Here is a 13,936-nt window from a genome sequence, read left to right on the forward strand (position 1 = left end):
AGCAAACAATATTTTTGGATTCGTCATCTCTGCAAATGAATGACCCTGGCATAAAATGAAGCTTTCTCACAAAGTTGTTTTTCTGTAATCAAAACCTCCAGTTGGCTTCACTGTTGTGCCTCATTACGTTTCGAGCTAACCTGTGTTTTGTTACACCTGATTTTGCCCTAAATGAGCATGAAAACTTAATCTGACTGGACTGTTGTCCTTCTAATGATTTGTTAATTTTCACCTCTGAGGATTCAGCACACATCAGCAGATACCAGAGTTTATTATGTAGATCATGTTTGTGTCCACTTGGTGAGTTTCAGTAAAGTATTTACTCATCTTTTAGCTCTGTTTTGATCCCATGGGTCTTGAGAAGAAAATAGTTTATCTGGATCTTTATTCATATGATGCCTCACTTTGTATTTTATTGGAAACAGCTGCTGAGTGAAATAAAACTAAAACAATGACCTAAAAGAGGCTGAAAGCTCCACAGAACTGAGAGGAGCTGCAGCCTTGAGGATAATTCTCTGTAGGTGTCTCACTGAGAGTGACACCTTCATATTACACATTTGATCTATGGTATAAAAATATTGATACAGATTTTAAGTCATTATCCATGACATTTTCATATACTGTGCATTGGGTATCCAAATGTTAAACAATTTCCTTATTTAATAAAGATGAGTGGCATAATCATCAACACCATGACTGAGTGTTTCCACCTTGAACTGCAGTGAACCAATGACAGTCACATAAACACAGATTCAGACAGTCAGGGTTTCATATGTCACAAACCTAAGGAACCAATCCTGTCAACTTGTGGGGACAGGGGGGTGGGGCTAAATAAACCTGAAGCCTTGTCAGTACAGAGAGGGAGAGTTAGCATTAGCACAACCACTAACACTGTGCCAGCCACTGTCACTTACAAGCTAACAAACAACATAAACAAATAAAAGATGCTAACTACGCTAACAGTTCTGATCCGTCTGCTAGTCTCTGGTTCTGGTCTGAACAGACTCCTCCTCTGAGTCTGGGTCTGACTGAGGCTCAAACATGTGGCTGAGTCTCTCTGATGTTTCCTCCTCTCACCATCTTGATGCTCTCTGCTCTTTCACCTGTCCACCTGCTTGGACAACATACATACATATACACCACCCAAAAAAATTAAGGGAACACCTAAATCACATATTGGATCTTGATGAACAAATTATTCAAGTTGAAAATCTTTACTGATGTACACTGTATAATTTGTTGAAAACAAAATAACGTAACAACGGCCAATGGAAACCAAAATCATCAACCCACTGAGGGCTGGATTCACAATCGCACCCAAAATCAAAGTTAAAAATTGAAACCACAGGCTGATCCAACTTGTGTGAATTTCATCACGGCTTCTCAATATGTGTCTCAGTAGGTTGTATGGCTCCCTTGTGCCTGTACACACTCCTGACAACATCTGGGAATGGTCCTGATGAGTCAGCAGATGGTGTCCTGGGGGATCTCCTCCCAGACCTGGATCAGGGTGTCAGTGAGCTCCTGGACAGTCTGTGGTGGTACTTGGCGGCATCAGATGCACCGATACATAATGTCCCATAGATGCTCAACTGGATTTAGGTCAGGTAAACGTGAGGGTCAATCAATGGCCTTCATCATCCAGGAACTGCCTACACACTCTGGCCACATGAGGCCGGGCGTTGTCCTGTACCAGGAGGAACCCAGTTCCACTGCACCAGCGTCAGGTCTGACAATCGCTCTGAGGATTTCATCCTGCTACCTAACAGCAGTCAGGGTACCGCTGGCTCTGATGTGGAGGTCTGTGAGACCCTCCAAGGGTCTGCCTCCCCAGACCATCACTGACCCACCACCAAACCGCTCATGCTGGATGATGTTACAGGCAGCATAACGTTCACCACGGCGCCTCCAGACTCTTTCACGCCTGTCACATGTGCTCAGTGTGAACCTGCTCTCATTGGTGAAGAGAACAGGGTGCCAATTGCAGACCTGACAGTTCTGGTGTTCTTTGGCGAATGCCAGTCGCGCTGCAGGGTGCTGGGCTGTGAGCACAGGTCCCACTAGAGGACGTGGGGCCCTCATGCCACCCTCATGGAGTCTGTTCCTGACAGTTTGGTCAGAAACATGCACACCAGTATCCTGCTAGAGGTCATGTTGTACGACTCTGGCCGGTCTCCTGGTATCTCCTCTATGCTGTTGTGACTGTGCTGGGAGACGCAGCAAACCTTCTTGCGACCACACATATGGATGTGCCAGCTGGACTACCTGTGCAACCTGATTGGGCTGCAGGTACCGCTACCTGCTACCAGTAGTGACAAGGACACTAGCAAAACACAAAACTAGAGAAGAATCAGTCAGGAAGGATCAGGAGAGAGCAAGTGTCTGTGGCCACCACATGTAGAACCGTTCCCATTTTGGGGGTTGTCTTGCTTTGGCCTCTGCATTGCACCTGTTGTCACTTTCATTTGCACCAAAGCAGCTGAAACTGATTTGCAATCACTTGTTCTTCCTAAATGGACAGATTGATATCCCTGAAGTTTAACTGACTTGGTGTTCTACAATTTTTTGAGCAGTGTACGTATATGAAATACACCATAACAAAAATAACATTAATAAAAAAGAGGGGAAGAGGGAAGAAAGAAGGAAAATGGGGGAGGAAACGGGAGGAAGAAGGGGAGGGGTTACTTTCTCTTAGTGACTTAAAGTCAATCAACTGTCATTACTTTAAAGGATAATTGCTCCAAATGTTAATGTGTTATATATAGTGAGGCGTTGCTGTGTTCATGCTCTGCTGGTCACAGCTAAAGGTTCAGGAGCTGAATGCAGTGAAGCTGCTGTAGTAATCTTTCTGTTAAATGGTAAATATTGATCAAGGACCTGAGGGCTGTAATCCTCTCTCTGGAGTGATTGGATCAACTGCTTATTAATACAAATCCTAAAAGACCCATTTGTTTCCATGAGCCAAAGAAAAAATCTACTGATTGTCCTTAAACGCACACATAGTGAGATGTGTGGTGCACATGAAGCCGAGGCTTCCACATCACTGTCTGATGATCTGGATCCTGTAAAACTGGATCTATTTATTGAAGGTGAACACAGTGATCCTCAGCAGGGAGAGTAGTTTGTTTTCGGCTGGTCTTTATCAGAGGACGGTGTTTCCCTGAAGCCCACAAACAGTGCTGAACAGAGCTGACATTTACGAAGCAGACAAAGGTCAGGCATAAAGCAACAGCAGAGAAACAGGAACCACTGCGTAGACGCTGAGCAGGGATCATGGATCAGGAATCAGCAAGTTACCTACTGAGTGTTTCTGTTTTAACCAGCATAGGTTTTCTACCAGCACCTACTGTTTCCTGACGGCAGTGCTCGGCCACTCAGACTGTCACACTGTCACCGACCGCTGATGTAAATTTAAAGCCAGCAGTTTAATTCGTTTTTTTTTCTTCTGTTTTTTGCATTAGTGCAACACAGCACCATGAATAAAGGAACATTTAAGTTTCTCCGTGTTGGAATATGTGTGATGCTTTTCAAATGACTCATTCACTTTCTCATGTCAGAGACAGTATTCAATAAGGACTCATAAAGCTTGATGAAACTTTTCTACACGTGTGTGTTTGTATTTAGACTCACTCATCTCCATGTACTCAGGACTGAGGCCAACAAAAGGACCCAGCAGGTGGTCTTTCTCGTGGCGCTGCAGGGTTTTGTTCAGCTCCTCCTCTTCCTTTGAGTCCAGCTCTGACTTCCTCTTCCTCAGCAGCTTTTTCAGCTTCCTGCACCAACCACCAGAGGTGGAGAGAAAACATTCAACTGCGTTACTACAGACTGCTACATGCTGGATTCATAACATTTACACACATTCGTAGTAAAAAAAATGACATCAAACATCTTTGGATGTTCTGCATTTGTTAGGAAGTTATGTTTTCACCCATGTCTGTCTGTCTGTTGGTTTCTTTGTTTGTTTGTTGAAGAGAGACAGAGGCTGCATGTGTGAACAGTGATACACACTGCCTCTCTCAGAACAATATACTGTGTAAGTGTAACATACATTTATATCATATGAACTTCAGTTTCTATATTTGAACTAAATATATAATATATATACATTCAATGACATGAGGCTTTGATTTTTTGTGGGCTTTTCTGTGGACTGTACACACAGTACAGTAAACTCTGTGAGGACGAAGCAGAACAGAGAAAATTGCAGGCTGCCAGGGTTCAGCAGGTATGTCTGGTTCCCAGGTAAGTGTGTCTGAAAAGCAGACAGGCGTTTAAATGGCTGCTCTCTGAGTGGGTGTGCATAATTTGCTCTGTGGCTCTGAACCCACGTGTTGTGATATGTTGCTCAACTCGTCCCCTGTGTGCTGGTGTGGTGGGTCTGTGTTAGAACATGCTGCTCGGTGTACGCTCTGCACTCACGGTACGCCGATCTCAAACAGGTTGTTCTGGATGAGCTGCTTGCCCAGCATGGTGATGCACAGCTGGATGCACAGCTCCATGAGGCAGCCTGCGTGGGCACACTAGGGAGGGAGCAGGTGGACAGGTGTCAGGAGGTGAGAGGAAATCAAAGTGAGGCAGAAGAGTATGAAGTTTACAGAGCTGACAGTGGGCAGAGGAAAGTAACATTCAAACAAGCAGAGACAGATCACAGCCGGAAAACACAGGAAAAAGCTCCATGTTTACAGAAGTTCAGGTCTGACGATAAAATATCATTATCATTTTATTGTTTAAGAAATTATTTAGTCACAACTAAATTCTAATTCTAATTCTAAATCCTTATTTAATATACCATCAGTGTGTGTACAAACTGTACTCCTATTAAAATGAAAAGATCCTTATTTAATATTCATGTTTGAAAACACCTGTGTGTGAGTTCTCAACTTCAAACATATCACAACCCGAACTAAAATTCAAACTCAACTGACTGATAGTCAGTGTGGTTCAGGTCTCCATGGTAACTCGTGCCATGTCATTTCAACATGGCTGTTAATGTCACAACTGGTCCCAAACAACAGTCCCAGAAGTGAGCGATAGAAAATAAATCTGTCTGTCTGGCTTCACAGGATTTGACACAACAGTGACTAAACACACAAGGTGACATGCTTGTTACTGATTGGTCCAGGAGGGGACATTACATATTTACTGTTTACAGTCATGTTAGAAAAATACTTCCTATCTTATTGAGGATTTAAAGGAAAACTCCTGTTTGTTCCCTGATCACCATGAACAGACATTACTACAGCACCAAAGGTGGATTAAACCAGAGAGAGAGAGAGAGAATTAAAAGATATAAGTCTTTACCAGGCACCGAAGGGTGACAGGTGTCATTGACATCAAGAAAATATGGAATATCAACAACCTAACCCTAAGTGGAACTAGGGCTTGGCCTAATTTTTGATTATGATTTTGGCTTCTAACAATTATGAAAACATTATTGTGCTGGATTCTGTTTCACAACAAATTTCAATCCCCCTACAAAAACCATCCCCCCATCCACTTCCTGGTTACATTTGGCGTACGTTAGCATCGTACGCAGGGGTGCGTCATCTTGAGAGGTTTGCTGGTTCAGAGTCGGGCCAGACTTTAATTTCCTTTGACTGAGTACGGACTGGAATATGTTGCATATAGCTTACCAAAATGCTGATATATAAGTTAAGTAGTTTTCACCAGGTTGCGGAATTACACTAATGTTACAACATAGCTGATCTTTATTTATTTTGGTCTAATTTATTTTTCATACATTTTTATATTATATATTTATTGTATATATTAAGATATTAGATATTTAAAAAAAATTTTTTTATGTCAGTTGAATTGTATTTAAAGTTGAGGAAAGTCCACTGTTAAAAGTTCTACTGTAGAACTGTAAAGTATAGAATTACCTCTTCCATTCTGTATGATCCAACAACATACAAGTAGTTTCCAGGACGCCCAACAAGCCTGTGGATCAAACATTCATCATTCAGGTGAGGACAACAGGAAGTGTACAGGATGAATGTGTTCACTCTATTTGCAAAAACAAGCAGTGAGAGGTTTTACTCACCTGCCCCTGAAGAAGGCCAGGTAGACAATGGGTGTGAAGGCATTGACAAACTTCAAGATGAAGGTTTTGAAGATGAGACGCTCCTCAAAGCTCTTGTCCGTCTTTGGAACCTCTGAAAAAGAGGCAAACAGTGACTTTATTATCTGACACACATGAATTCATCCAGTAACGTCATGGTGCTGTCGAGAATTGATTTCCTGTGTTGTTAACCCTAACCATCTGTGGCGCTGTGGTCTGATTAGCTAAATTGCAAACACACCGTTTTCATGGGTTCAGCAAGAAAATCACATCGAAAAGAAACGAATCTGAAAAAGATCATAATGCAACAGATGCAGCTGCTCATCAAAATGAAAATCAAATAAAAAATGGAAATTCATCCCTGAAGTCTTGGATTCTGAATCCCAATATTCTTTGAAATGAAATGAAAATATCAACAGCGTTTCCACTATTTCCCACTGAGTTTATAATAGTGTGAATGTAAAAAAAAATGCAGTGTATGGTAAATTCAGGGGCACAGTAGTACAGTGGTCGGCGCTGTTGCCTCACAACGAGAAGGTTCTGGGTTCGTCTGTGTGGAGTTTGCATGTTCTCCCCTCGTCTGCGCCGGTTCTCCAGCTTCCTCCCGCGGTACAAAGCCATGTAGGTTTAGGATGATTGGTGACTCTAAAGTGCCCATAGGTGTGAATGTGTGTGCAAGTTGTTGTTTGTCTCTATATGTCAGCCTTGTGATAGACTGGTGACCTGTCCAGGTGGACCCCACCCTCGCCCAATGTCAGCTGGGATCAGCTCCAGCACCCCCGCAACCCTATAAGGATAGGCAGTATAGATAATGGATGGATGGCAAATTCAAGAGTCAATAACAACAACCAACATGTCTCCTGCTGAGGTGTCGTTTGTTTGCTATATTCAGATTTAAGGTGAGCTCAGAGAGACTCTGCACACACTCAAGCATCAGAATGAAGGAAGAACACACACAAACACACTTGAGCAGACTTAAACATTTACATTTGAACATTTTCACTTTTGTTTGTATGAAAACCCCTCTGATCAGGTGGATCTGGAGAAACTAGAGTCTGAGTATCTTCAGTGAAATGTTCCTCACCCAGTGTCGTCAGCCAGCGGGCGATGGCACCATAGATCTCATCTAAGATGATGATGATGACAAGGTTGATGATGGCGGCGGTGGTCTTCACTGTGGCTCTGATGTTGGATCGTGCTGCAGGGTAGGTGCTAATGTGCAGGGCTGCCTTAATGCTGATCCGGTACAGGATGACCCCAAAGACTATGGCAAAGGTCACAATGATCTACCAGAGAGGAAGAGGAGGAAGAAGAGGGGGAGAACAGGTCTAACATCTGCTGATCAAGAGTCTGTGTAGGTGACACTCAGTGAAAAGTCTGTTGGATCGACTTCCTGTTTTCATACTGGCAGTTTTCAAAACATTCACCTATCAAACTTTTTCAAATCTGAACAATCAACAGGAAGTTTGATGAGTGTAAACATGTAACGTCAGAGAAATGGTTTTAGCTCTCAGAGGATACTTGTGTTTTTCTGTTCCTTCTTCACTGCAGAGGCCCAATACATTCATTTGTGAGGAAGCCTTCATCTCTCACTCAAGACGGAATAAGAAAATAAAACCTATTTGGGTTTCAGGTTTGGCCTTAAGGCTCAGGTGGGTGTGGGTCTGGTTGACATCAGTTTCAAGGTGGGTGTACAATGTGTGATTCTGGGCTGTACCAGACAAACAGAGGTGGACAGAGTCCAACAGAGTGTAGATCCTCCTGGTCAAATACGACTCCATTACACGTGAACGTTGTTCAGTCAGATTACTCCAGAGTACTGCAGTACTTGATTTGAAAAATACTGAAGTATTCAAAAGTACATTTTATGTGAATTCATTGTTGTATTGTTCCACATTTACAGAACCTGATGACTCTGAAACAACCCACTGACTGACTGACTGACTGACTGACTGACTGACTCTAGTATACAAAAACTGTAGGATATGATACAAAGACTGATAGAAATTGACATAAAAACTCAACTGAATCAACAAAAGGAGGTATTGTTTTCCTATTTATTATTTAGTAGTCAGTGATGAAGTCTGATCGTGGTAAACACAGCAAACAGAATCAAATCCACCCATCAAATCTGAAGAAGAGAAAGAGTTTTGAATCCCTTAATTAGGGAAACACATATGAAATAAATGGCTAACGGTTCGCTAAACGTTAATGTGTTTTCATTGATACTGAGTCAGACAGGTGTTTGATCACATGAACAAGAAGCATTACATCACTGCTTCAGAGGAAACACAGTGAGGAGGGAGAGAGTGAAGACTCACCAGGAAGAACATCATCATCACAGTCGTCAGGTAAGCTGGCAGTCTGTCTGTACACGTCAGCTTCACCTTCTCACCCTACACCACACACACACACACACACACACACACACACACACACACACACACACACACACACACACACACACACAAACACACACACACACACACACACACATGAAGTACACAGTATATATCTGTAACATGAATACAATCTCCAGCTGTGAGTGTGTTAATGTGTGTGTTTCTGCTGCCACAGCCTCATGACACTCTCCTGGGTACACAGATGTACACAGCACACACACCATAAATACACACACACATATACTATGTGGCTCCAATGGAGCAAAGCTAATCACGCCCCAAGCCATCGTGTCACATTCAAGCCAACTGAGAACTGGGTCAGAGAGCCAAAGTGACTGTGTGTGTGTTTGTGTGTGTGTATCTTCTTGTGTATCTGTTGAAAAGGAAGACGCGACCTTGGTACAAAATAAAAGTCTAAAGGCTGATAGTCGCATGAATGTCCTCCAGGACATGTCATGTTAAATATGTCGGTGATTTTCACCACACACACACACACACACACACACACACACACACACACACACACGCCACAGATTTGTATTGCTCCACTGGTCAGAGCTGAGTGTGTGTTTCCTGTTAAAGGAGTCAGGAAGTGAAGGACTCAGTGTTTCAACCTGCTGTAATAATGATTTATGAAAGATTTAAACTCTGTTTCTCTGATGATCAAATGAAATAATTGATCAAATGATTTCTTTTGCCATTAGCTGGTGACCAGCAATGTGAGATCAGCAGAGAGTCTGGATAAGAGGAGCCCTGCTTAAATAATTGGATTCTCTTCATATATCATTTTCAGTTGGTGTCTTTCTCTCCAGATGCAGCTCAAGATGAAATGTTACAGTAAAACCTTGTTTTCATTGCAGCTGACTGTAGAGTAGAGATGTTGCATCTGAACAAAGTGGTGGATTGATTGTGATATTAAATCTTGAGCTGCTGTATTTCACACTGTGTAAACAGTAACTTATAATGATAATAATAATAATAATAATAATAATAATAATAATAATAGTATTGTATCTGTTTTGATCTGGTTTCCACTGGGTTCACTTCATTTCACTTTGTTAAGAAAATCAACAAGCTCAGATGTTAAACTATAATAATCCACAGTGTCTCAGTGACGCAGCTGGGAGCAGGAAGTCACTTTGTTTGAGTGTTTAGGAAACTCCAACATCTGAGATGTCTGTGGTTTAAAGGTTCCCTGTGGAACCGTTTCACCACACACACACACACACACACACACACACACACACACACAGACTGACGTCCACCTGACTCTGGGTAAGACAACAACACACGTTACGCCAACTTTTGTTTCATAAATCACAGTTTACCTTCCTAACTTTTTCAGAAACAGTCCTCATAATTCTTCAGTCACAACAAAGTTGTTTACAGTTTTCCTGTGGAGGTTCTTTATATATAAAACTAATGGCAAAATTAAGAAAATGATTGGCAGCCACGTCAGAGACAGTAACGGTTACTAAGACAAACATTTACATGTGGAAACCACTAATATGAACCTTTAAATGATGTAAATATTTGACCTGAAGAGAAACATCATCTTCAATAGACCCTCAGTGTTTTAACTGGATCTATTCAGACAGTCATTTTAACAGGAAAGGAACCATTTGTATTCAACTAATCAATGATCAATCACCAAGTGGATTAAATGAAATAACACTCGGAAGACCAATGAAAAAACACATCATAAAAGTAAATAAAACTTTGGCAGGAAATGGAACAATAACATCTGACTGAACATGTTCACTTTAAACACTGATATAAAATTAGATTGAATGATTTTTACCTTGGGGGTTGAATGTTCCAGTCTCATGGTCTTTTGCATGACCCGGAACTCGTACTCTGCTCGGTTGTGGTCCTGGAAGAGAAACACGTCCAGATGTTACAGTCACTGATGCCACTCTGTGTTAGTGACCAGTCACACAACAGGACAGAAGAGACAGTCAAGAGACTGTGAAGTGAGCACGGTGCATTTAAGTGCAAGAAGAGAGAGAAAAGCATTGACTCACCTTGAAAAGATTAAATAGAAAACTAAACAGAAACTGTGGATTTATCTTTAAACTCACACAAACTCAAGCTGTTGGACACAGTCTGAGTTTCGTGCTAATTTTTCTGTGTGAAGAAGCTTCTCATCAATGACACAAACACCTGGACATTAACCCGAACAGTAGAGAAACGTGTTTCTACATCAGGTAACTTGAACCTGTGTGTGTGTGTGTGTGTGTGTGTGTGTGTGTGTGTGTGTGTGTGTGGTGGACACACAGAGACTGATATGATCTGTCTCTGGTTCAGATGTTTACCTCCTAACTCCAGCTGTTAACCATTTAAAACACATAGCTCCACACTGTGGCGAGTAGACTTTGTGCCAAAATTTGTTGTCAAATAATGCAGTCATGGTGAGGGGGGATATAACATGAATATTTTATGTTATGTAATATGCAGAGGAGAGTTGACGGCAGCCTCTGGCTACAGACAGCAGATGAAACTGAATCGTTTTAAACACAGCTCAGGACGAGACAGCCGACAGTCCTCATAACTCATGGTAACCCTGCATTCTGCTGCTGATCTTCTGCTCACCCTGAGGCCCTGTAACAAGTTGACAACACCACACTGAGACACTGACACGTCATAAAGATATGGTGAACACGTTAGCAAACACCTATTTCACATCAGCAGACAGAGCTTTGTTTGTGCACCCGATGACAGAAAGTCAAACACTGACTCTGTCTCTGCTCTGGTTTGTTCGCCAGCTCTTCAGGCAGCAGTGAGACTCATGAACGTCCACACGAGAGCAACACATTAACATTATGTCCCTGTGCTGCTCAGCACAAACATATCACATTCAGGCCTGATTACCACAGAGACACATGTTCTTTGATAATCACTGTGTGACCTAAAGGCTCAATTCATCAACAACAGAAATCCAGCATAATTACAGCATCATCATTTAGTTTCATTGTATAAATAAATGATTGTATAAAACACATTTTGCTGATCTTCTGTTTGAGACACATCATTTCCACTGAAGTGGTTTTAAAGCTGTTATCGTTACAATGTTCTCCTCCAAAGGTCTTAAAATGCTCACATGTAGATTAAGGACATCAGAATTTTGTGACCTTGAGCCTCCATAACAAGCTCAGCTTCTGGACCTCAGTGTTTCAGACTCTGTGTACAGCCGTGGTGACACGGGCTCAGAGCAGCAGCAACAGAAAGCCAAAGCACTGAGCTGCTGAAGGAGCTGTGACAGGACACTTGTGGTCATGTAAAGAGAATGATTATCACCTCAAGTGTGTGTGGAGTTTAGAGTTTTTGAGAAATGTATGGCTCTTACATGTCTGTCCTCCCAGTCCACAAGTCCATGTGGGTGAGCCGAGGACACAGACTGGACCAGGTGGGTCCTATTATGAACTATGTGGGTACTTCATTGTCCTGCATGACTGTGGATTTATGAGCTTTTACAGGTGAGGAGAAACCTGAACAAAGTGTCTCCTTGATAACCACTGCTGTGATTAGTTCATTATTCAATAAACTACTAGAACCTTCCATCAGCTGACATAGTTATACTAGTAATATAAATCATGTTGCACTATTTGCAAGGAGCTAGGAAACTAACCATCCCTCAGGCTCAACAGGAGTTCAATCACCAGGAGTTTGTGTTTGTGCTGTCAGGACACAAAAACCTCAACTGGTGTTCCAGCAGGAACCTGCACCTTCAGGACTGAAGGCTGAGGAACACTGAGGCTGTAACATGTAGGAAACCTCCGTTACTGAAGGAGGAAATGTTCCAGCAGGTTTATCTTTCTTGAATTAAAACCTGCTCCTGAACAATCAGGGCAGCTGAGGTTCAGTTACTTCTTTTGTATCCTCACTGTGGGAGTGTGTGTGATGCTTATCTTATAGGTGTGGAGGAAAGAGTAGTACCTGTTTAACAGGGAAACACCTTAAACAGAAAAGTCAAGGAGGCCCATGGAGCAGAGAGAGAGAGAGAGGCAGGAGCTGTGCTGCCATCAGACGACACAAACAACAGTAACAGTATGATGTTGAGAGCTCACAGGACGACCAACATCGGGAAGAAAAAGAGAGCAGCTACTGTTAGACACCTCAAGGGAGAAAGGTTTGGTGTTAGGAAACAGCATCCGCAGAACAGATCTGAAACAGGAAGTTTCAAGGAAGAAGTTTAAATATGAGACGGCGGGAAGTAAAGTTTGATCCAAACCTTATGTTCCTCCTGTAAAAGACAACACACAAAAACACAAGGAAAAGTGGTCAGTCAGCTGTCATCCTCTCTGAACATGAAAACATATCTATGAAAAGAGGGAAACTTTTCCATTAAAATACAGTTGTTTTCTTTTCATTATGATTTTTAAAACAGGACGTTCAGCTCTCATTTCTGAGGCTGTTTGTGTGGGAACAATTTAGACGAAGGCTGAGTCACTGCACAAAAGACAGAGGTACATTCATATGCACATCCTGACCTCAGCCTGTGTGTCAGCCTCATTACTCTGTGACTGTGCTTTTAAGTGCGACACATCTTCACGTTAATAAATGTGTCGTTAAGAGTCTTTTCAAACACATGGTTCAGTTTGGAAATGTGTGATGAAACATGACGATGAGAGAGTGAGACAGTCATGAGGAGGGAGGGGCAGGTTTTTCTTTTAACGATACCTGAAGGTGAAGTCAGGTGAGATTTTCACCCAGGAGACTGGGGCTCAGTGTCCTTATATTTTTTGACTCATTTATTTTCAGTTTTCCTTTATTGTTATAAGAATATAATTTGAAATGAGACATTATGGCTCACACGATGAAAGGATGAGCACAGAAGTGACTTCAGGTATAAAGGTATTCTGTGTTCACTTATGTCTAAATATGAAGCTGAAGCCAGCAGCTGATTAGCTTAGCTTAACAGAGGCTAAAGATGGAAACAGGAGGAAACAGCTAGCCTGGCTCTATCTAAAGGCTCAGAATTAAACCAACCAACACCTCAAAGCTCTCTGACTGACACTTTATATCTCACTGGTTTAATGTGTCTGTGCTTTGTGACTTTTGAAGTTAAAAGTATTGAACAAGTGCACATGGATGTATTGCAAGTGCATCCCAGCCGGGTTCATCACTTTTAAGTGTCACCTGGAAACAATTATTTGCAAAGCATGTGTTGTCAAATTCATGAAGATTTTTCTGTTGTTGTTTTATCAGTTTGCATGTGTAGTTTCATATTAAGCATGAGAGTGGAATTAATCTGGACATATAACTCTCAGCAAGAAAGCCAGTGATCTTTAGGGATGCCCTGATTGATCGGCTGTTGATCATAATCGGACGGTTTTCATTAAAAGCATTTTATCAGAATGACTGCTTCTAGTCTCCTATCACCTGCGACCCGATCACCTATGGTTAATACTCTGGTGTCTGGGCTGACAGAAGCACTGTGTGCTGTGTAGTGTAGTCCCGCTTCCAACATGTC

General features: G+C 42.0%; 1 protein-coding gene across 3 annotated transcripts in view; it reads right to left on the reverse strand.

Annotated features, from left to right (window-relative positions):
- Window positions 1-13,936, reverse strand: part of ano1a (anoctamin 1, calcium activated chloride channel a) — a 71,864-nt gene that overhangs the window by 7,861 nt on the left and 50,067 nt on the right. For 2 of the 3 annotated variants that reach the window (XM_023425559.2, XM_023425557.2), the window contains exons 14-21: window positions 12,695-12,706; window positions 10,265-10,336; window positions 8,383-8,457; window positions 7,146-7,347; window positions 6,044-6,155; window positions 5,883-5,940; window positions 4,420-4,520; window positions 3,631-3,773 (exon numbers count right to left, since the gene is read on the reverse strand). In XM_023425559.2, coding sequence (XP_023281327.1) covers window positions 3,631-3,773; window positions 4,420-4,520; window positions 5,883-5,940; window positions 6,044-6,155; window positions 7,146-7,347; window positions 8,383-8,457; window positions 10,265-10,336; window positions 12,695-12,706 — 775 coding nt within the window. The remainder of the gene's footprint in view (window positions 1-3,630; window positions 3,774-4,419; window positions 4,521-5,882; window positions 5,941-6,043; window positions 6,156-7,145; window positions 7,348-8,382; window positions 8,458-10,264; window positions 10,337-12,694; window positions 12,707-13,936) is intronic. The other variant, XM_023425558.2, reaches the window with a different exon arrangement.

This window comes from Seriola lalandi, unplaced genomic scaffold (assembly GCF_002814215.2).
Source record: "Seriola lalandi dorsalis isolate HSWRI2012SDOR001 ecotype SW California unplaced genomic scaffold, Sedor1 jcf7180002054784, whole genome shotgun sequence".
NCBI classification, from domain to species: domain Eukaryota; kingdom Metazoa; phylum Chordata; class Actinopteri; order Carangiformes; family Carangidae; genus Seriola; species Seriola lalandi.